The 22,703-nt window shown below is 46.8% G+C and overlaps 1 protein-coding gene across 2 annotated transcripts; it reads left to right on the top strand.

Annotated features, from left to right (window-relative positions):
• Positions 1-869: 869 nt before the first annotated feature.
• Positions 870-8,574, top strand: LOC129820272 (tRNA selenocysteine 1-associated protein 1-like). Of its 2 annotated transcripts, none has more exons than XM_055877331.1 (9): positions 870-1,045; positions 1,355-1,452; positions 3,647-3,746; positions 4,425-4,477; positions 4,587-4,718; positions 5,538-5,654; positions 6,965-7,160; positions 7,322-7,355; positions 7,880-8,574. In XM_055877331.1, exons 1-9 carry the CDS (start codon positions 1,022-1,024, stop codon positions 8,038-8,040), a joined length of 915 nt encoding a protein of 304 aa, XP_055733306.1. In that variant the 5' UTR covers positions 870-1,021; the 3' UTR covers positions 8,041-8,574. The 2 variants fall into 2 exon arrangements, with proteins under 2 accessions (XP_055733306.1, XP_055733305.1); XM_055877330.1 differs by having other exon boundaries at positions 877-1,045; positions 3,644-3,746.
• Positions 8,575-22,703: the final 14,129 nt, after the last annotated feature.

The following is a 22,703-nucleotide window of genomic DNA, read 5'->3' as shown; positions in this document are numbered from 1 at the left end:
ATGGCCATATACTCGAATAGGCCATCCTACCTATCCCTAGCCCAATATTGGACAAAAGGAGCTTAACATTACTCCTTAGGCTCAGTTGAAGGACCTGACATGTTCTATTTAAAGGGCGAATTGGCTGTGGATGCCAAAACAGCCAAATACTCCCTCTAAACCTGAATCGATTCACAATTGCGGTACGGTTCTAGAAACAAATCCATCGACTTTCATATCACATCAAAATAATTTCAACATATGCAAAATACACACGTACTGTAGACTGTTTTTAACACAGTTTCAGCCAACAGTATAGTTTCAGTTACACGTTTGTGGCGTCTGTCTTCCGTTTACACACAGGTGAACACAGTGTGTTCCGTTTACACACAGGAGACGCAGATAGCTAATTAGCACAGGTAGTCAGTCCACTCTGTCTTCCATCTGTGAGCTGTAAATGGCCAGTAAGAACCCTAATCCTGTAAAGGTATCAATTCAACCTTTAGTTTGACAATTATTTCTCGCTGATATGTAAGATAAGGTCCTTATGCTTCCAAAACCATATTGCAAGCGATCCATGTTAATGTTCAGATCGAGCGTCGCGGTTCTTATTTACAAAACTCCCCCTTACAGAAGACACCTTTTCCCAATGACCCTTATGTGTAATGTAATTGAACTGAGTCACGATTAAGGGTTAACTTTTCCCCAATGTCCTAGGACTAGGTAATGACCTTGCTGTAAATTAAACTGTCAACTGACACATTATTCCCTACTTGTTTGATCCCACGTAAGAGGTTTATGGATGATTTATAAATAAACTAACAATGTTTTGTGCTCAAATTGATATTTTTTTAAATATATTTTGGGGGCGCATGACAAGGAGTGGCACAAACAGATCTGGGACCAGGCTAGATAAGTCTTTTTTTGCGCGTGCGCAGAAACGTAATTTCTCTGTCGCGACACGACAGGCTGCTGTTTCATTTAAAGGGTTCACACTTACAGTTGTATGTAAAGAAAAGCGTTACAATTTCAGGTCCAAAACATGAGCACACTATGGATGGGAAACGTGAGTATCGAACTGTTTCAATCGATTTTTTTATTTTTTTTAACACTTCCGCTTATTTGCCAGCATACTAACGTTATTTGGTTAGCTAGCTAACGTTAGTGGCTACCTAAATAACGTTAAGTGGCTAGCTAACGTTAGCTAACTGACTTGGTTTATTTGTGCTAAGCTAACTTGATGCAGATGGTACTGCATTTTGACACCTAATGAGTAGCTAAACACAGCCTTTATAACATTTTCAGGTGACGTGTGGTAGCTAACTTATCTACGTTAGCATGGTATGATAACGTCTTACTGTGTTTGTTATGATAGTTGGAGCCCTACATGGACGAGAAGTTCATTACCCGAGCCTTCGGCACCATGGGGGAGTTGGTGGTGAGTGTACGGATTATACGCAACAAGATGACTGGGTGAGTTTTTTCGCTAACGTTAGGGCGTTTGACCTGAAAGTGTACATCTGGTAACGTTAGCTACAATAAATAGCCACATCAATCTGTTGACATGACAAGGCGTAGCCAGGACAAACATATTTAAACAATTTCACTGATATAGTCGATAGCACGTTTTTGGCTCATTCAGTAATTTTTACCTGAAAGTAGATTCCTGTTGCGAAGTGTTTTAAAGTACAGTTGATATTGCTAAACATACATTGAAAATGATCATTTAGCTACTTCCTGTTGTCATGGCTTTTTGATTTATGGCGGAGTGTCAAAACTGTTCAAATTCGGTTTAGCTGTACAAATTCATAATCAGTATGCTGAAATAAATTGTGATATTTTGAAGACCAATACATATGTTCCTCCCTACACAAGTCACACTTGTGTTCAGATTACTTGTATTTTGGTAAATTAGTACCTTCTAAACTGCATACCCACCGGTATTTACGAAGTGGTAACTCAATCAATTATTATTTAATTTTTTTATATAGCCCTTCGTACATCAGCTAATATCTCGAAGTGCTGTACAGAGACCCAGCCTAAAACCCCAAACAGCTAGAATGCAGGTGTAGAAGCACGGTGGCTAGGAAAAACTCCCTAGAAAGGCCAAAACCTAGGAAGAAACCTAGAGGAACCAGGCTATGAGGGGTGGCAAGTCCTCTTCTGGTTGTGCCGGGTGGAGATTATAACAGAACTATGCCAAGATGTTCAAAAATGTTCATAAGTGACAAGCATGGACAAGCATGGTCACTCAAGACTGAAAAATGATTAGCTTATTCTACTGTAATCAATAGCGCATGCAAATGAGTCACTCACAACGGTATTGTCTTGAAGTCAATGGAACTGGGACAATAACAGGAGCAACATGTACTGTTTGCTCTCTTCTAGCAGTTAAGAGCATTGGGCCAGTAACCGGAAAGGTCTCTGGTTCAAATCCCAGAGCCGACAAGGTTAAAAATCGGTCTGTGCCCTTGAGCAAGGCACTTAACCCTGATTTGTATGTCAGCTGTAAGACACTCTGGTTAAGAGCTTCTGCTAAATGACCTAAATGTAATGAACTTGGGTATACTACATCTGTTTATAGATGACAACCTGTAATAGCCATTTATCAAGTTCTATATCTGAGAAGATTATTTTTGGTAGATGGCCAATACGGAGAAGGAAACGCAACATTTTTTTGACTGGATAATTTAAACGAATAACCACTTCACATCTGTTTCTAAATCGAGGCAGGGGTTGGGTTTCTTTTAAATGATAGCTTAACTCTCAAATCCATTAATTCATGTGAGACCAGAGACTTTTATAGGAGCAGCCCCCCCCCCCCCCCCCCCCCCCCCCAATGGCTAAAGCACCACTTACACCTTCCATGAGTACTCTTGCGAATGAAGGCTCCGTTGTGAGACTGGCTCGGCATACTTTGAAATTTTCCCAAACTCAGTCTTCTTCAGACTGGTCTGTCTGTCAAAGAACAGGAAGTTACCAAACTACAGAAGTAGATGAGAAGATTGCAATGGGTTTATGGGATTGCTAGTAATTTGTAAACAATGACCCATTCCTGTTTTACTTTGATGGTAATGACATTTGTGTATTACTGAGTGTTTTATGGGTAATATGAACAAGGCTTAAGTTCCACTACAGACTGGATTGAGTATGAAAAGGGAAGAAAAAAACACTGATCAAAATAAACAGATCAATATCTTTGCTTTAGTACCAATGGGTTTTTGTTGGATCGTGGTCACTATGGACTTTTATGCTAACATCACCAATCTGAGGTAAAAAGATTTGTATTTCTTGTCATTCTTGTGTAGTGAAAACGTTAGTCTGTGTGATGTAGTCACATGGTCAGTCCGCCATTAGGAAATTAGCGTACTGTAACATAATTTAAATTAACACACTCACACATTTTTACAACAATTACATCTAATTCTTCCTACTTTAAGAGTTTAAAAAAATGCTCCTAACCATAATTTAACCAGGCACTCTAAACTAGAGCGTCCATCGGGTCTCTGCAGCAGGCTGAAGGTTTGACCTCCCTACAAGGAGTGGCATGATAGCACAAACCGACTGGTACCCAGGCTATAGCGACACACAATACACCGCTAAAAGAAGCCATCCTTTTGAATGGAACATTGGACCGATATGTCTTCTCTGTGTTGCTCATCAGTAGGGGTGCAGCAGGTTACTGCTTCGTGGAGCTGACAGATGAAGCCACAGCTGAGCGGTGTCTTCGTAAAGTCAATGGAAAAGCACTACCAGGAGCCACACCGGTAAATATACCGTTTAACAAGGCTACTTGGATGTCATAGATTCTAGTAAGCATCCCGGATGGCACCCCATCCCCTATATAGTAAACTACTTTTGACCAGAGCCCTATGGCACCCTATCCCCTATATAGTTCACTACTTTTGACCAGAGCCCTATGGCACCCCATCCCCTATATAGTTCACTACTTTTGACCAGAGCCCTATGGCACCCCATCCCCTATATAGTTCACTACTTTTGACCAGAGCCCTATGGCACCCCATCCCCTATATAGTTCACTACTTTTGACCAGAGCCCTATGGCACCCCATCCCCTATATAGTTCACTACTTTTGACCAGAGCCCTATGGCACCCCATCCCCTATATAGGTCACAACTTTTGACCAGAGCCCTATGGAACCCTATCCCCTATGCAGACCTAAATTGTAACAGTTTATAAATGCTCCCTTTTTATTTTTATTTTTTTTATTTTACCGTTATTTTACCAGGTAAGTTGACTGAGAACACGTTCTCATTTGCAGCAACGACCTGGGGAATAGTTGCAGGGGAGAGGAGGGGGATGAATGAGCCAAACACAATATCTGTATGCCATTAGCCACATTTTAGCTTTTGTAATAGGTTAATGCATATTGTCATCATATTGTAAATGATAATTTTTAAAGGAAGCCTTTTTGTACTTAACAGCCTAGAAGATTCAAGTTAAACCGGGCCACCTTTGGGAAGCAAGGAGAAAGCGGGTATATCAACCAGCTTGATTGTAAGTCAAACTGTATGTCATGAGATGCTGTATAGAAGCGTTGGAAATTAATGGCAAAATTCCTTTTTTTTTTCTTCTCTCTGCTACAGTCCACTCTATTCTCTGTTTGTTGGGGATCTCACACCTGAAGTGGATGACGGGATGCTCTACGAGTTCTTTTACAACCGCTACCCATCCTGTCGTGGGGGGAAGGTGGTGCTGGATGGCACGGGGAACTCCAAGTGAGTCCAGCAGGGTGTTATAATCACTATGCTGCGTTTCCATACATCCAGATTTATGGGATTTAAAAAATATATATTTAACCTTTTATTTAACTAGTCAAGTCTGTTAAGAACAAATTCTTATTTACAGTGACGACTACCAAAAAGCCCCCTGCGGCGACGGGACTGGGATACTTTTTTTTTTTTAAAGAATTAAATAAAAAATATAGGACAAAACGTATCACGACAAGAGACAACACTATATAGAGACCTAAGATGACAACATAGCATAGCGGCAACACAGCACGACGAGAGTGCGGTAGCAGCGGCGCGACCACAGCGCAGGGTAGAGACATTATTGTGCACAGACAACAGCACAAAGGGCAAGAAGGTAGAGAAGAAAATACATAACGTGAAGTAGATGGCATGACAAGGCTATTTCCACTACATCTACTGTTGCTAGTACACTAAAGGCTATCCTACTATTCATTATAATATGGTCACTACTTCTACACCAGGGTTGGGCAATTCCAGTTGTTGGGGGGGGGGGGGGCCTGATTGAACTCAAAGTTTGCCCCAGCCAACACACCTGACTCCAATAATCATCTAATCATGATCTCCAGTTTAGAATGCAATTTTGGATTAATCAGCTGTGTTTGTTAGGGATGGAAAAACAGTGTGACATCAATCAGGCCCTCGAGGACTAGAGTTGCCCACTCCTGTTCTACACTAACAGTTTAAATGTCTAAACTTCTTCCGCTACATGTACCAAAAAAGTCTTCACAGCTGAAGCTTTCTAGTTATTTACTTGCTTTGTTTGAGTGTTTCTCTTGTTTCCAGGGGTTGTGGGTTTGTCCAGTTCCCAGACCAGAGGCTTCAGAAGCTGGCGCTGGAGGAGTGTCAGGGAGCGGTGGGGCTCGGGAGCAAGCCATTACGACTGAGCCTAGCTGCTAACAAGTGAGTTATACTTCAATTCTTACTGTGTTAAAATTCTAGAAGCCGTCTCCAGACGTGGCTTATATAGCGTCGTAAGAACTTGCGTTCTTCATTTGTAAAACCAGGGTTGTAGCATAACCTGTTAGTTTTACAAACCATCTTTACATGACCATAAGACACCTTCTCGTCGAACATCTAATTCCAAAATCATTAGCATTAATATGGAGTTGGTCCCCCCTTTGCTGCTATAACAGCCTCCACCCTTCTGGGAAGGTTTTCTGCTAGATGTTGGAAGATTGCTGCGAGGGACTTGCTTCCATTCAGCCACAAGAGCATTCGTGAGGTCGGTCACTGATGTGACGTAATTAGGCCTGGCTCGCAGTCAGCGTTCCAATTCCTCTCAAAGGTGCTTGATGGGGTTGAGGTCAGGGCTCTATGCTGGCCAGTCAAGTTCTTCCACACTGATTTTGACAAACCAGTTCAGTATGGACCTTGCTTTGTGAGCTGGGACATTGTCATGCTGAAACAGGAAAGGGCCTTCCTCAAACTGTTGTCACAATGTTGGAAGCACAGAACTGTCTAGAATGTCATTGTATGTTGTTGAGTTTTCCCTTTACTGGAACTAAGGGGCCTAGGCCGAACCATGAAGAACAGCCCCAGACCATTTACAGTTCGCACTATGCATTGGGGCAGGTAGTGTTCTCCTGGCATCCGCCAAACCCAGATTCGTCTGTCGGACTGCCAGATGGTGAAGCGTGATTCATCACTCCAGAGAACACGTTTCCACTGCTCCAGAGTCCAATGGTGGCGAGCTTTACACCACTCCAGCCAACGCTTGGCATTTGCACATGGTAATCTTAGTTTTGTGTATGGCTGCTCTGGCATGGAAACCCATTTTCATGAAGCTCCCAACGAACAGTTATTGTGCTGATGTTGATCCAGAGGCAGTTTGGAACTTGGTAGTGAGTGTTGCAACTGAGAACAGACAATTTTTACGTGCTTCAACACTCGGCTGTCCCGTTCTGTGAGCTTGTGTGGCCTACCACTTCGTGGCAGAGCCGTTGTTGCTCCTAAACGTTTCCACTTCGCAATAACAGCCCTTACAGTTGACCAGGGCAGACATTTGACGAATTGACTTGTTGAAAAGGTAGCATCCTATGACGGTGCCACGTTGAAAAAGTGCAAATAGTTAAAGTACAAAAGGGAAAATAAATAACCATAAATATGGGTTGTATTTACAGTGGTGTTCTTCACTGGTTGCCTTACTCTTGTGGCAGCAGGTCACAAATCTTGCTGCTGTGTCTCTTGCCCCCCCCCCCCCTCCTTTTTAGAACTCGGCATAATCAATCAGACAGCAGGGGATGGGGGTCACACGGTGGAGGCTACAGACACAACCAGAACCAATACAATCAGCACAATCAACAGCCGTACGGTAGTGGATGGGGCTCTTGGGGCTACGACCAGAATGGAGGCAACTATGGCGGCTACAACTACAACCAGTATGATTACACACAGAATCCTGCACAGGTAAGATTGCATCCCTTTACCGGTGACGTGTTGCGTAGCTTAATGTCACTTGTTGTTAGACATGCAATATTAACACCTTCATGCATTGTGTTTTCCTTCATGTAGTTATGACTTTTCAATATACACCGTCATTTTATTAAAAAACGAATTTAACATTTCAGGAAAATGAAGCTTTTGAAGATGATGGTCTGGAAGGTTGGTGTTTTGTGTTTTTTTTCCCTACTTATTTTTCACCGGACTAGTGTGGACGATAAGCTAAAAGATTCTTGAGGAATTTTAGGTGGTTCATAATGAACATCGATTGATATCCTGCATGTTCAGAGGTTTTAACAGTATACAGTGGGGCAAAAAAGTATTTAGGCAGCCACCAATTGTGCAAGTTCTCCCACTTAAAAAGATGAGAGGCCTGTAATTTTCATCATAGGTACACTTCAACTATGACAGACAAAATGAGAGAAAAAAAAATCCAGAAAATCACATTGTAGGATTTTTTTATGAATTTATTTGCAAATTATGGTGGAAATTAAGTATTTGGTCACCTACAAACCTACAAATTTTGCAACTTCAGAATCGTTTGTCTCTCTCGGCCCAAGGGGGAACTTCCTCCTAGATCTAATGGTTAAAGGCATTGGTTTCCCCGTTAGACTGGGGTTCAGATCCCACCCGTGACAGCAGCAGGGATCAAATAATCACTGTGGCAACCTTTCCCTCCATTGTAGATCCTAACCCAGAGCTGGATGTGGTGGAAGCCAACAGGAAGTTTATGGAACACAGCGAGGAACTGTATGATGCCCTTATCGAGTGCCACTGGCAACCCTTGGAATCCTCGGAACAAACCTTTGGAACTACGAGTACCCTTCCAGAACCTGTCTACTGTTGAGGCAATATCCTCTTGCTATGTTATTTGGCCTTTCATATTATATTCGATAGGCTAAAGCTCTCCCCAGTCCTTGACAATAACTGCCATTTGCTTACAAACATTGTTTGTTAATCAACAAATGATTTATTTTGTGCATCTATTAACATCTTTTATTTAAAAAATTATTATTATTATTTTTATTTATTTTTTAACAGTGGACACGTGGCTCATCCTGTACCTAAGAATAGCTTCCCATTTTCATGTCCTATGCTTTGCTAAACCGCAAAGATGATGTCCGTATCCTAAATGGCCCTCGATTCATTTAAGTGCAGCATAGCTTTTTTTTTTTCTGGGCTCAAAGGTCACTGGTCAAAAGGTAGTGCACTATATAGGGAATTAGAGGGCCATTTCAGTGTTTAAAAAAAAAATATTTTATTCATGTATTTTCCCTTCTCAATTGAGGAGTAAGTGATTGAGTAATCTGCAGTGTTACACTGCCTTCTGTCTGTTTCCATGTGTGTTTTGTAAAGTAAGAATAAACATATGTATCATGTTGCCAGGTAGAAATGTCCTATAGAATGTCCCAACAAAAATGACAGTTTCCAGTCTCATAGAGTTTAGCAAACATACAATGTTGTGGAACGGCTGCAGATAGAAATGACATGTCACAGACCTGAGGTGATTCCTTCTACATGTCACAGAGCTGAGGTGATTTCCTTCTACATGTCACAGAGCTGAGGTGATTTCCTTCTACATGTCACAGAGCTGAGGTGATTTCCTTCTACATGTCACAGAGCTGAGGTGATTTCCTTCTACATGTCACAGAGCTGAGGTGATTTCCTTCTACATGTCACAGAGCTGAGGTGATTTCCTTCTACATGTCACAGAGCTGAGGTGATTTCCTTCTACATGTCACAGAGCAGAGGTGATTCTTACATTTTTTTATTATCTCAACGTTCCGAAACATTGTACGTTGCTTAATGTGCCCTGGCCTCTATTGAGTGAGAGGGCTCCGCATGGCCGGTTCAATCAACAGAAAACCACATGACAGTCGCAAGGTTTCCCAGTGACTAAAGGGGAGGCATGGACTGCCATAGCCAGAGGGACCTCCATTGAATGAATCCCATGGTGGACAGGATTTGAGATTATTTTGCATGACTAGGTTTACTCTGAGTTTGGGTTTTTAGTTTGAATTCCTTTTTGTAATCCTCTTCTGCAGTTGAGAGACTTCTTCCTCCTTTTATTTGACTTATCTATGTACATATTGTTTTTTAACAAAATTACGATCCCTTTTTATAAACTGATTTGATTGACTATCCACTTCATTACCATACACTTTACTCACAACCAAGGCCTGTATGCAATGACAGATGACAGTTTTGGACAATGATGTATATAATGCAGTGTTCATGTGCTAGTCAGAACTAGGAAACTCTGAAATATCTGCCTTGGTAACTGGGTGGATGTGTAGAACTACAACCAGTTAGCAAGTCGTACATTTCCTAGTTCTGACTGGCACTTGAATGCCGCATTAAACACTGGATTGCTGAAGCTATGTATTGGCAGTTGAGAGGGGTTGAAGACACCGGTCGGCCATATTGGCACTCCCCAGTGGAAGAAGTCCTCCATAGGAATTAATGGAATTTACTGTGTTTCAAGGACAAAATTACATGTATTTGAATTTTTATTTGATTGTTGTAGTGGGGACGGTAACATTTAGTATTAACAATTTGAATGATAAAAAAAATATGACTAGTTAAAGGTTACATGAAGAAAAAGTGTGTGTGTGTATATATATATATTATATATATATATACACACACACAATTTTTCTTTACATTGATCTCACATAACTTGTATGCATTATGGTGTCTGTAATAGAATGAACGTGTCAAAAACCAATAGCATTTCTATAGCTTACAAAATGTTTTACAATTGAGTACCAAACAGATTTTGGGGCTACCGAGTGGCGCAGCCGTCTAAGGCACTGCATCCGTGCTTCGATTCCAGGCTGTATCACAACCGGCCGTGATTGGGAGTCCTATAGGGCGAGGCACAATTGGCCCAGCGTTGGCCGGGGTCATTGTAAATAAGAGTGTTCTTAACTGACATGCCTAGTTAATAAATAAACCAAAAGATGGCTACGCGGTGTCTTTAACGAAGCGTTCCCTGTCAGCAGAGAGGAAGAGCGGGGTTTCAACTCGGTGGAAATCTGTCTCACCTCCAGCAGGTGGCTTTTTTTCCCGTCTCGTCATTTGGTAAACAAAACAATTGCTTATTTCCTACGTGAGGTTTATTTGCTCGAATATACGTTTCGTAATGCGTAAATTACTACGAGTGAACTGATAAGTATGATACGTGATATACCCGGCAACTTTGAGAAAAAGCACATGGGCGTTGTCTCAAGATGGCTATGCATATTCATAACATGAGGCTAGAAATATATTGAATGCAGACTGTTGACGTCAACAATTATCGAATATTTAAAAATGGATGAGACGTATCCACCAATCCAAAGAAAGGATAGGCGGGAGCTAGACAGCCGGTAATGCGCTTCGTGGCCAACGACTCCCATTGTTTGGGGAGGAGAGACATTTATCTTGTCAGTTTATCCAACATCTTGCTGTCAGTTATCCAGGGTTTATACACATCATTGGTGTTGGGAGGGTGGCTTTTTGACGAAGGTGCAAAGCGGATGTTTGCTACAGCCAGCTAAACAAGTAAGAATGTATTATTTTCCGTTTCAAGCGAACTAGGTATAGCTCATGGTGAATTAAAAAGGCACATTTTGTTGACACGGTTTTTCAATTCGCTGTGGGGTTGTCTTCCGCACATGATGTTTCTGTGGTAACTAACGTTGCTAGCTAACGGATATTTACAGCAGCTTCAGACTCGGATGCCTGTCGGCAATCATAGTCAATTCAATTATATAAGTTAGAGCACTCATCATTAGATAGCTAGCTACGTCCTAATAAACATAAGTTATCTAGTTTTATGGATAACACGAGTTAGGTAGTTTGCTACATTAGTTAAATCTAGTGAGCTATCTAACGTTAAGACTAGCTGTAAATCATTTGATTTACCTAACGTTAGCTAGTTACATTGTGAAGGAACTACCCAGCAACTAGAGGTAACTCTTACTCGTGTCCCACTTTGAGCAAGCTAGCCAGAGATTGAGGAGGCATGTGGTAGTCTGATATTTTGGGATTGAGTATCTGGTCTTCACTCTGGCACTCACTGCCACTGTCTGTGTTTCTTGGACCCCCCCCCCCCCCTGTCTAATGGGATGTAATGAACATAACGTCGATTAGCTAATGGTTATCCTAGATACCCTTACTAAGAAAAGCTATTGTTGAACTGACCCAGACGGATTGCAAAAGTGTGTAGTCATTACTTTTAACAGATACTATTGTAATGTCAAATCATACTTCACACTTCATTATGAATCTATGACAGCACTTCTCTCCAGTTAGGACTAGGCATTTAGCTGTTTTGTAACTTGTGACACATTCATTAGGCCTATCTTAGGACAAACTTGTTTTGATAACATTCTCTGTACACAGTGATGTATTGATAGCAAAACAAAAAACGAGTTTCTACTTTCTCCTCCCCCAGAGTTTTCACCCACCTACCTACACTACCATTCAAAAGTTTGGGGTCACTTAGAAATGTCCTTGTTTTTGAAAGAAAAGCACATTTTTTTGTCCATTAAAATAACATCAAATTGATCAGTGTAGACATTGTTAATGTTGTGAATGACTGTTGTAGCTGGAAACGGCAGATTTTTTTTTTTTATGGAATATCTACATAGGTGTACAGAGGCCCATTATCAGCAGCCATCACTCCTTTGTTCCAATGGCATGTTGTGTTAGCAAATCCAAGTTTATCATTTTAAAAGGCTAATTGATCATTAAAAAAACCTTTTGCAATTATGTTAGCACAGCTGAAAACTGTTGTGCTGATTTTAAAGAAGCAATAATTGCCCTTTAGACTAGTCGAGTATCTGGAGCAGCAGCATTTGTGGGTTCGATTACAGGCTCAAAATGGCCAGAAACAAAGAACTTTCTTCTGAAACTCGTCAGTCTATTCTTGTTCTGAGAAATGAAGGCTATTCCATGCGAGAAATTGCCAAGAAACTGAAGATCTCGTACAACGCTGTGTACTACTCCGTTCACAGAACAGCGCAAACTGGCTCAAACCAGAACAGAAACAGGAGTGGGAGGCCCCGGTGCACAACTGAGCAAGAGGACAAGTACATTAGAGTGTCTAGTTTGAGAAACAGACGGCTCACAGGTCCTCAACTGGCAGCTTCATTAAATAGTACCCTTAAAACACCAGTCTCAACGTCAACAGTGAAGAGGCGACTCCGGGATGCTGGCCTTCTAGGCAGGGTTGTAAAGAAAAAGCCATATCTCAGACTGGCCAATAAAAATAAAAGATTAAAATGGGCAAATGAGCACAGACACTGGACAGAGGAAGATTGGAAAAAAGTGTTATGGACAGACGAATCTAAGTTTGAGGTGTTCGGATCACAAAGGACATTCGTGAAACGCAGAAAAAATGAAAAGATGCTGGAGGAGTGCTTGACGCCATCTGTCAAGCATGGTGGAGGAAATGTGATGGTCTGGGGGTGCTTTGGTGGTGGTAAAGTGGGAGATTTGTACAGGGTAAAAGGGAACTTGAAGAAGGAAGGCTATCACTCCATTTTGCAACACCATGCCATACCCTGTGGACAGAGCTTAATTGGAGCCAATTTCCTCCTACAACAAGACAATGACCCAAAGCATAGCTCCAAACTATGCAAGAACTATTTAGGGAAGAATCAGTCAGCTGGTATTCTGTCTATAATGGAGTGGCCAGAACAGTCATTGGATTTCAATCCTATGGAGCTGTTGTGGGAGCAGCTTGACTGTATGGTACGTAAGAAGTGCCCATCAAGCCAATCCAATTTGTGGGAGGTGCTTCAGGAAGCATGGGGTGAAATCTCTTCAGATTACCTCAACAAATTGACAACTAGAATGCCAAAAGTCTGCAAGGCTGTAATTGCTGCAAATGGAGGATTCTTTGACGAAAGCAAAGTTTGAAGGACACCATTTCATTTAAAAATCATTATTTATAACCTTGTCAACGTCTTCACTAGGGTTGCACATTTTGGGGAATATTCAGAGATGGAAACTTTGTGGGAATATATGGGAATTAACGGGAATATATGGGAATATATGGGAATTAGAATTAACGGGAATATATGGGAATTAACGGAAATATATGGGAATTAACGGAAATATATGCATATTAATACTGTTTAAATGTAGGTGTTTTTTGTATTGGATATATTTACTATATCATATGGAGACAGAAACACAAACCTTATACCTTATCATAAGTAGACATAATTGCAAATTATTAAATCCTTCTAGTATAATTGTTTTATTTTTTAGAATTTGTTACGAATTGAACTTTAATTAAATGAGTTGACTCTTCACATGGGATGATTTAACTGAACAACAAAAGGGAATATTGGAATGATCCACCACATCTCCCAAAAACGTTTAACATACATCTGTAAAATGATAGTCTAGAAACTAAAGCTTTGGTTGTCTTCCTCTCAGGCTTCCATGTCTTCTCCCTGGACCTCCTCAATGTCCACCTCTTGAACATCAGACTGTGAGGCCTCATCTTCACTGTCACTTTCCAACCTTGTTGAGGATGGCTTGTTGTCAGGCTCAAAAAGCTTCAAACTTGCCCAGATGACCACCAATTTATCAACCCTTGTATTGGTCAGCCTGTTGCGTGCTTTGGTGTGTGTGTTCCCAAACAAGGACCAGTTGCGTTCTGAGGCGGCTGATGTTGGTGGGATTTGGAGGATGATGGAGGAAACAGGGGAAAGAGCCTCAGATCCACCAAGTCCCTTCCACCAGGTGGCTGATGAGAAATGTTGGCACGACTGCCATATTGCATCTCCATCCCAAAGCCCTTGCTTGGAAGTGTACTTTGCCAGACTGCCAAGAACCTTGCCCTCATCCAGGCCAAGGTGGCGAGACACGGCAGTGATGACACCATAGGCCTTGTTGATCTCTGCACCAGACAGCATACTTGGGGTACTACATGTACGCTGCAGCGTGAATGGGCTTCAGGCAGAAGTCTTCACGCTTTTTGATGTATTTCAGAACTGCAGTTTCCTCTGCTTGGCGCAACAGTGAAGTGGGTAGGGCAGTACGGATTTCTTCTCTTACATCTGCAAGTCTGAACATCAGACTGAATGGCATTGTCTCCCTAAATCCGTGCAATGGCTACTGCTATAGGTTTCAGGAGTTTCAGGCTGCTTATCCCTCTCTCCCAAAATACATCATCCAGGACGATCCTCTTGATGTGGCTGTCCATATCGGCAGACTGTGATATGGCCATTTCTTGGAGAGACTCCTTCCCCTCCAGGAGACTGTCAAACATGATGACAATACCACCCCAACGGGTGTTGCTGGGCAGCTTCAATGTGGTGCTCTTATTCTTCTCACTTTGCTTGGTGAGATAGATTGCTGCTATAACTTGATGACCCTTCACATACCTAACCATTTCCTTGGCTCTCTTGTAGAGTGTATCCATTGTTTTCAGTGCCATGATGTTCTTGTGGAGCAGATTCAATGCATGAGCAGCACAGCCAATGGGTGTGATGTGAGGGTAGGACTCCTCCACTTTAGACCAAGCGGCCTTCATGTTTGCAGCGTTGTCTGTCACCAGTGCAAATACCTTCTGTGGTCCAAGGTCATTGACTGCCTTCAGCTCATCTGCAATGTAGAGACCGGTGTGTCGGTTGTCCCTTGTGTCTGTGCTCTTGTAGAATACTGATTGAGGGGTGGAGATTATGTAGTTAATTTTTCCTTGCCCACGAACATTCGACCACCCATCAGAGATGATTGCAATACTCTGCTTTCTCTATGATTTACTTGACCTTCACTTGAACTCTGCAACCAGCAAATGAGTAGATAAAGCATGTCTGGTTGGAGGGGTGTATGCTGGGTGAAGAACATTCAGAAATCTCTTCCAATACACATTGCCTGTGAGCATCAGAGGTGAACCAGTTGCATACACAACTCCAGCAAGACATTCATCAGCATTTCTCTGACTACGTTCCTCCATTGAGTCAAAAAAAACTTCTGATTCCAGGAGGACCATGAGCTGTTGCTATCGATAAGGTGTCTGATTCATCATTTTCACCTTGAATAGAAGTAGAGGGACTTTTGTCAGAGGTTGCTTGTTGTGAGTGCTGAGGGAACTTTATGCACTTGGCCAGATGATTCTGCATCTTTGTTGCATTCTTCACATATGATTTGGCACAGTATTTGCAAATGTACACAGCTTTTCCTTCTACATTAGCTGCAGTGAAATTTCTCCTCACATCAGATAGTGCCCGTGACATTTTCCTGTAAAGATGAGTAAAAAAACAAACAAATACAATTCAATGTACAGATAAATAGTTAAGCAGTTAGATTAAACAACTCCTTTTGTAAGATAAATGTTTTAAATGAAACATGTATGGAAAAAAGCAAGCTCAAGCTAAAACTACACAGTAGAAATTGTTAACAAGTTAGACATAATTTATACACACTTTGCTGTAGGCTACTATTTACTAGTTAACAACAAATCATATAAAATATATTCACCCCACCCAGTATTGTAATCAAAACTTACCAGAAAGCATGTAGTCCTTGGCTCAGACAGCGTAGTAGTGTGGGCTCAATAGCATCTCATTAGTGTGCAAGATCTTGAGTATCAGCTGTACATGTAATGGAAGAATGCACTCTGCATGCAGAGGGTTGCAATTCCATTGAATTGGGGATAGTTTAACCAAAATCTGCCACAAGACCTAGAATTGCCTCATGTGTATTCAACAAAAAAAGTTCACTGTTCGCCTAACTTTTTTTTGTTTAATGAATTTAAGCAAAATTCCCAGAATTCCAGGGCTTAAATTCCCATGGAAATTTACCGAAAAGTTTCCGACCCTTTGCAACCCTAGTCTCGACTATATTTCCTGTTAATTTTGCAACTCATTTCATGTATGTTTTCATGGAAAACAAGGACATTTTTTAAGTGACTCCCAAACTTTTGAGCGGTAGTGTACATATGTTCCCATTATACCTGCCACCCAACCCCCAACAGTCTTCACCCAACCCCCAACAGTCTTCACCCAACCCCCAACAGTCTTTACACAACCCCCAACAGTCTTTACACAACCCCCAACAGTCTTTACACAACCCCCAACAGTCTTCACACAACCCCCAACAGTCTTCACACAACCCCCAACAGTCTTCACACAACCCCCAACAGTCTCCACACAACCCCCAACAGTCTCCACACAACCCCCAACAGTCTCCACACAACCCCCAACAGTCTCCACACAACCCCCAACAGTCTCCACCCAACCCCCAACAGTCTCCACCCAACCCCCAACAGTCTCCACCCAACCCCCAACAGTCTCCACCCAACCCCCAACAGTCTCCACCCAACCCCCAACAGTCTCCACCCAACCCCCAACAGTCTCCACCCAACCCCCAACAGTCTCCACCCAACCCCCAACAGTCTCCACCCAACCCCCAACAGTCTCCACCCAACCCCCAACAGTCTCCACCCAACCCCCAACAGTCTCCACCCAACCCCCAACAGTCTCCACCCAACCCCCAACAGTCTCCACCCTGCCGAAGAGCACACCGCACAGGCAGCAATGTCTTCTGGTAAAGCAGCCCGCTATCTCACCCAGCCACGAGACTCCAATACCCTCATCCAGACATGCAGCTCCAACATCCGGAAGATCACACAGAACAGTAAGTATTGCTGCTGAGAGTGGGCAAACCAAAGGTAGGAGATTTGAGTAATTTTAAGATTCATTCATGCAAGTCAAGACTTTGTAATCTATGCTAGATGTATCCTAAAGCCTACAGTTTAGAGGATGTATGTTTTTGCACTTCCCAGCTGCCCAGATAAAGAGCATGGTGAATCAGCTGGGGACGGGACAAGACACCAGCGAACTGAGGGACAGTCTGTAAGTATTCTTGTTGTTTTGATTGTACATACACTGACACACGTATTAATGCGCCGAACACAGAACAGACCATATATGTGTGTGTGTGTTCTGTTACTCCCTGAGAGTCTGCTATCTCCCTTACTGATTTTGGACATGGGTTCATGTTCATTCAGGCAGCAGATACAGCACTTTACCAACCTGCTGGCCAAGGAGACCAACAAGCACCTGAAATACCTGGGCTCCGTCTCACCATCTTCAGCACCGTCAGAGCAGGTCAGTGTCTTTTCCAATGAGTTTGGGTGGGTGTGTGTGTGTGTGTGTGTGTGTGTGTGTGTGTGTGACTGACTCCTCAACAATGACATTGGGTAACCTTTGTGTTTGAATAGCTCCAGGTTGAAGTGTCCCATAGGTACTGATCTAGCATCAGCTTCCTCTCCCCCTCAATCCTAACTTTAACCATTACGGGGGAAATGTAAAACTGACCCAAGATCAATGTCTAGGGGTAACTTCACCCTACACCGCTCCTTGACAGTGACAACTCACTGACCGTGACAATGCGTTTTGAATGACCCATTTCTTCTTTGCTCAACCCACAGAGGCAACAGAAGATCCAGAAAGACCGACTGATGAATGATTTCTCCGCTGCCCTCAACAACTTCCAGGTCATCCAGCGCCAGGCAGCACAGAAGGAGACAGAGTCTGTGGCCAGAGCCCGAGCTGGTTCCCGTCTCTCAGTAAGGCCAATGTCATACCATTGGCAAATTTTCAAACTTTCAAGGGGATATTTTGCTTATGTAATGTCTGGCCCATCTCTGTCAGGCTGAAGATGGTGCCTCTGAGGAACAGCTTGTGTCTTTTGATAAGTACGTTCACGCTTCTCTCTCTCTCAAAGGAGGATGTTTTAATACTCCTCTACTTTAGGATATGGTTCCTGGTCTCTTAAATATCTCCTTCTCTCCAAAATGTGTTTTCCTCACTGTCCTTTCTTTTCTGCAGCCAAGATGATTGGGCTCAGACAACCACACAGACGGCAGAGGAGGCCATAACAGAAGAGGACTTGGTGCTTATCAAGGAGAGAGAGACTAACATCAGACAGCTAGAAGTAAAACTCTCTCACACACTACCTCCATCTCTGTTTTCCAAAACATTAAGAACACCTTCCTCATATGGAGTTGCACCCCCTTTTGCCCGCAGAACAGCCTCAATTCATCAGGTCATGGGACTCTACAAGGTGTGGAAAGTGTTCCACAGGGATGCTGGCCCATGTTGACTCCAATGCTTCCCACAGTTGTGTCAAGTTGGCTGGATGTCCTTTGGGTGGTGGACCATTCTTGATACACATGGGAAACTGTTGAGTGTGAAAAGCCCAGCAGCGTTGCAGTTCTTGACACAAACCGGTGCGCCTGGCACCTACTACCGTACCCCGTTCAAAGGCACTTAAATATTTTGTCTTGCCCGTTCACCCTCTGAATGGCACACATACACAATCCATGACTCAAGGCTTAAAAATCATTCTTTAACCTGTCTCCTCCCCTTCATCTACACTGATTTTGAAGTGGATTTAACAAGTGACATCCATAAGGGATCGTAGCTTTCGCCTGGATTCACCTAGTCAGTCTATATCATGGAAATAGCAGGTGTTCCTAATATTTTGTACACTCAGTGTATAGCGCTCTGTCCCTGCGGTCAACGGGCGGGCCTCTACAATGTTCAGCAAGGGGCCGCACCATTGGCCACGCCCCTGCCACATCCACCACCTAAGCTCCATTTTGATCCAGAAAGAAATCCTGATTTTAGGATTCAGGGAGCGCCTGGGGACCAGACCAATGCCTATGTTCGTCACGTGGCATAAACAGGAAGGCATTATCTTTCTCACTTGAGTTATATTGTTATTTCAGCGTTACCGTTCTCATTGAGGTATATTGTTATTTCAGTCAGACATCTTGGATGTGAACCAGATCTTCAAGGACCTGGCAGTGATGATTTATGATCAGGGAGAGGTGATTGGTGAGTCCCATCACTGTTGTAGTACTGGAGTACAGAACCCCAATCTGTTACTTCCTAAAAACCCACCACTCTAAAACATGATTTGAACTCTTTATGATTAGATTTCCCTCGATGCATATGCTTCCAGGTAGATCGCTGACCTAACACCACGTGTGTTTGAAATGAACATGCATCTACACTATATGTGAATGAGTAGGAGTTCTAAAACTTTTGACCGGTAGTGTATGTGTTTTAAAGAAAAGCTGACTCACCATAAGGCAGTGACAAGCTGAGCCAGGGTGTTTGACCCTCTTTCTGTGTGTGTTTACATGACAGACAGCATAGAGGCCAACGTGGAGAGTGCTGAGGTCCACGTAGACCGAGGGACAGAACAGCTCCAGAGAGCCGCCTACTTCCAGGTAAGAGGAATTATCACTGTTGCAGAGTAAGACTCTACTCCCGAGTGGTGCAGCGGTCCAAGGCACTGCATCTCAGTGCTAAAGGACTGGGCCGCGTGCGAGCGGGCGGGGGGGGGGGGGGGGGACTGGGCCGCGTGCGTGCGGGGGGGGGGGGAGAACTGGGCCGCGTGCGTGCGGGGGGGGGGTGGGGGGGACTGGGCCGCGTGCGTGCGTGCGGGGGGGGAGAACTGGGCCGCGTGCGTGCGTGCGGGGGGGGGGGGGGGGGGGGTGACTGGGCCGCGTGCGGGTGGGGGACTGGGCCGGGTGGGGGGGGGGACTGGGCCGCGTGCGTGCGGGTGGGGGGGAACTGGGCCGCGTGCGTGCGGGTGGGGGGGAACTGGGCCGCGTGCGTGCGGGGGGGGCCTGGGCCGCGTGCGTGCGGGTGGGGTGGGGTGGGGGGGGGGGGGGGGGGGGGTGACTGGGCCGCGTGCGTGCGGGTGGGGGGGGACTGGGCCGCGTGCGTGCGGGTGGGGGGGGGACTGGGCCGCGTGCGGGTGGGGGGGGACTGGGCCGCGTGCGGGTGGGGGGGGACTGGGCCGCGTGCGGGTGGGGGGGGACTGGGCCGCGTGCGGGTGGGGGGGGACTGGGCCGCGTGCGTGCGGGTGGGGGGGGGACTGGGCCGCGTGCGTGCGGGTGGGGGGGGACTGGGCCGCGTGCGTGCGGGTGGGGGGGGACTGGGCCGCGTGCGTGCGGGTGGGGGGGGACTGGGCCGCGTGCGTGCGGGTGGGGGGGGACTGGGCCGCGTGCGTGCGGGTGGGGGGGGACTGGGCCGCGTGCGTGCGGGTGGGGGGGGACTGGGCCGCGTGCGTGCGGGTGGGGGGGGACTGGGCCGCGTGCGTGCGGGTGGGGGGGACTGGGCCGCGTGCGTGCGGGTGGGGGGGACTGGGCCGCGTGCGTGCGGGTGGGGGGGACTGGGCCGCGTGCGTGCGGGTGGGGGGGACTGGGCCGCGTGCGTGCGGGTGGGGGGGACTGGGCCGCGTGCGTGCGAGCGGGGGGGGGGCGGACTGGGGGCCGCGTGCGTGCGGGCGGGGGGGGGACTGGGCCGCGTGCGTGCGGGCGGGGGGGACTGGGCCGCGTGCGTGCGGGCGGGGGGGACTGGGCCGCGTGCGTGCGGGCGGGGGGGACTGGGCCGCGTGCGTGCGTGCGGGCGGGGGGGACTGGGCCGCGTGCGTGCGGGCGGGGGGGACTGGGCCGCGTGCGTGCGGGCGGGGGGGACTGGGCCGCGTGCGTGCGGGCGGGGGGGACTGGGCCGCGTGCGAGCGAGCGAGCGGGGGGGACTGGGCCGCGTGCGAGCGAGCGAGCGGGGGGGACTGGGCCGCGTGCGAGCGAGCGAGCGGGGGGGACTGGGCCGCGTGCGTGCGGGTGGGGGGGACTGGGCCGCGTGCGAGCGAGCGGGGGGGGGGGCGGACTGGGGGCCGCGTGCGAGCGGGGGGGGGGGGGGGACTGGGCCGCGTGCGAGCGGGGGGGGGACTGGGCCGCGTGCGAGCGGGGGGGGACTGGGCCGCGTGCGAGCGGGGGGGGGGACTGGGCCGCGTGCGAGCGGGGGGGGGGACTGGGCCGCGTGCGAGCGGGGGGGGGACTGGGCCGCGTGCGAGCGGGGGGGGGGACTGGGCCGCGTGCGAGCGGGGGGGGGGGGGGCTGGGCCGCGTGCGTGCGGGTGGGGGGGACTGGGCCGCGTGCGTGCGGGTGGGGGGGACTGGGCCGCGTGCGTGCGGGTGGGGGGGACTGGGCCGCGTGCGTGCGGGTGGGGGGGACTGGGCCGCGTGCGAGCGAGCGGGGGGGGGGCGGACTGGGGGCCGCGTGCGTGCGGGCGGGGGGGACTGGGCCGCGTGCGTGCGGGCGGGGGGGACTGGGCCGCGTGCGTGCGGGCGGGGGGGGACTGGGCCGCGTGCGTGCGGGCGGGGGGGACTGGGCCGCGTGCGTGCGGGCGGGGGGGACTGGGCCGCGTGCGTGCGGGCGGGGGGGACTGGGCCGCGTGCGTGCGGGCGGGGGGGACTGGGCCGCGTGCGAGCGAGCGGGGGGGGGGCGGACTGGGGGCCGCGTGCGAGCGGGGGGGGGGGGGGACTGGGCCGCGTGCGAGCGGGGGGGGGACTGGGCCGCGTGCGAGCGGGGGGGGACTGGGCCGCGTGCGAGCGGGGGGGGGGGACTGGGCCGCGTGCGAGCGGGGGGGGGGGGGCTGGGCCGCGTGCGAGCGGGGGGGGACTCGCTGAACAAAGTGTGAACTGAATTTACATTTAAGTTGGGGAAAGCTGAACATTCTGCATATTCTAAGTGAAATCATGGAGCGATTGACCAATTTAGGCTCACTGTAGCTTTCAGACTACTGGATTGGCTGTTGATCCCTTTGCCCTCAGAACAGCCTCAGTTCATCATGGACTCTGCGAGCTGTTGAAAGTGTATAAACTGAGCAGTATAATAAAGTCTGTTAGCAACAGTTTTTTGTTTCTGCATCTCAACTGTCACCAACCCACCCATCCCTCTGCTCTGTCTCTCACCTCAGCAAAAGTCCCGTAAGAAGATGTGCATCTTGGCTGTGGTCCTGTCCATAGTACTGACCGTACTGGGCATCATCATCTGGCAAGCCACCCAATGAGAAGAGAGACCGCACCCAACCTTCCTGTGTCACTTCTTTATTTGTTTTGACCCCCAACCTGAAGCCCCGGATGGATCCCTGGAGTGGTTTGAGAAGGGGATTCCCGGCTAGCTCACTGTTGGCAGGGTCAGAGGTCAAGGGAGTGTATCAGTGGCAAAGGGATGGGTCTGGGATGTAACCTTACCTGTTAACTGACCCCCCCCCCCCCCCCCCCCCTCCTCCTCCTCCTCCTGAGCTCAAGGCCTCCAGCTAACCTCCTCTCTGAGACAACGCAGTAGTATTTCTATTCAAAGGAAGGAGAGTATCGAAGTAAGATTGGAGCGTGGATTAATAAAAAGAGACTCTTATCTGTTTGTGATATTTCTGCACTAACATTAACTTTCATTGTATTTACAAAAGCAGAATAATTGTTGTTATTGTAGGGGTGTCAATGATGTTTGTAACCTGTACATTTCTGGCACCTTTTGTGTGTTAACAGTTTAGTGTCACACTCTAAGTTATAGGAGAGGTTTCCCCCAACACACATTAAACCTCTTCCACGACTAAAATACATTTTTCAATGGAGGTTCTCCTTTGAGCTTGTTTTGTTGTTGTCCAGGACTAGCCTTAATCTGTGTAGAGGAAACCACAC

This window comes from Salvelinus fontinalis, chromosome 22 (genome assembly GCF_029448725.1).
Source record: "Salvelinus fontinalis isolate EN_2023a chromosome 22, ASM2944872v1, whole genome shotgun sequence".
Classification (NCBI taxonomy): domain Eukaryota; kingdom Metazoa; phylum Chordata; class Actinopteri; order Salmoniformes; family Salmonidae; genus Salvelinus; species Salvelinus fontinalis.
Note: the sequence above shows the minus strand (reverse complement) of the source record. Positions and strands in the feature narration are given on the sequence as shown.

Coding starts and splice junctions, on each gene's coding strand:
- LOC129820272 (XM_055877330.1), top strand. CDS start 1,022: ATGAGCACACTATGGATGGGAAAC. Junction 1,453..3,643: donor ATACGCAACAAGATGACTGG/GTGAGTTTTTTC, acceptor GTTGCTCATCAG/TAGGGGTGCAGCAGGTTACT. Junction 7,161..7,321: donor ACACACAGAATCCTGCACAG/GTAAGATTGCAT, acceptor TTAACATTTCAG/GAAAATGAAGCTTTTGAAGA.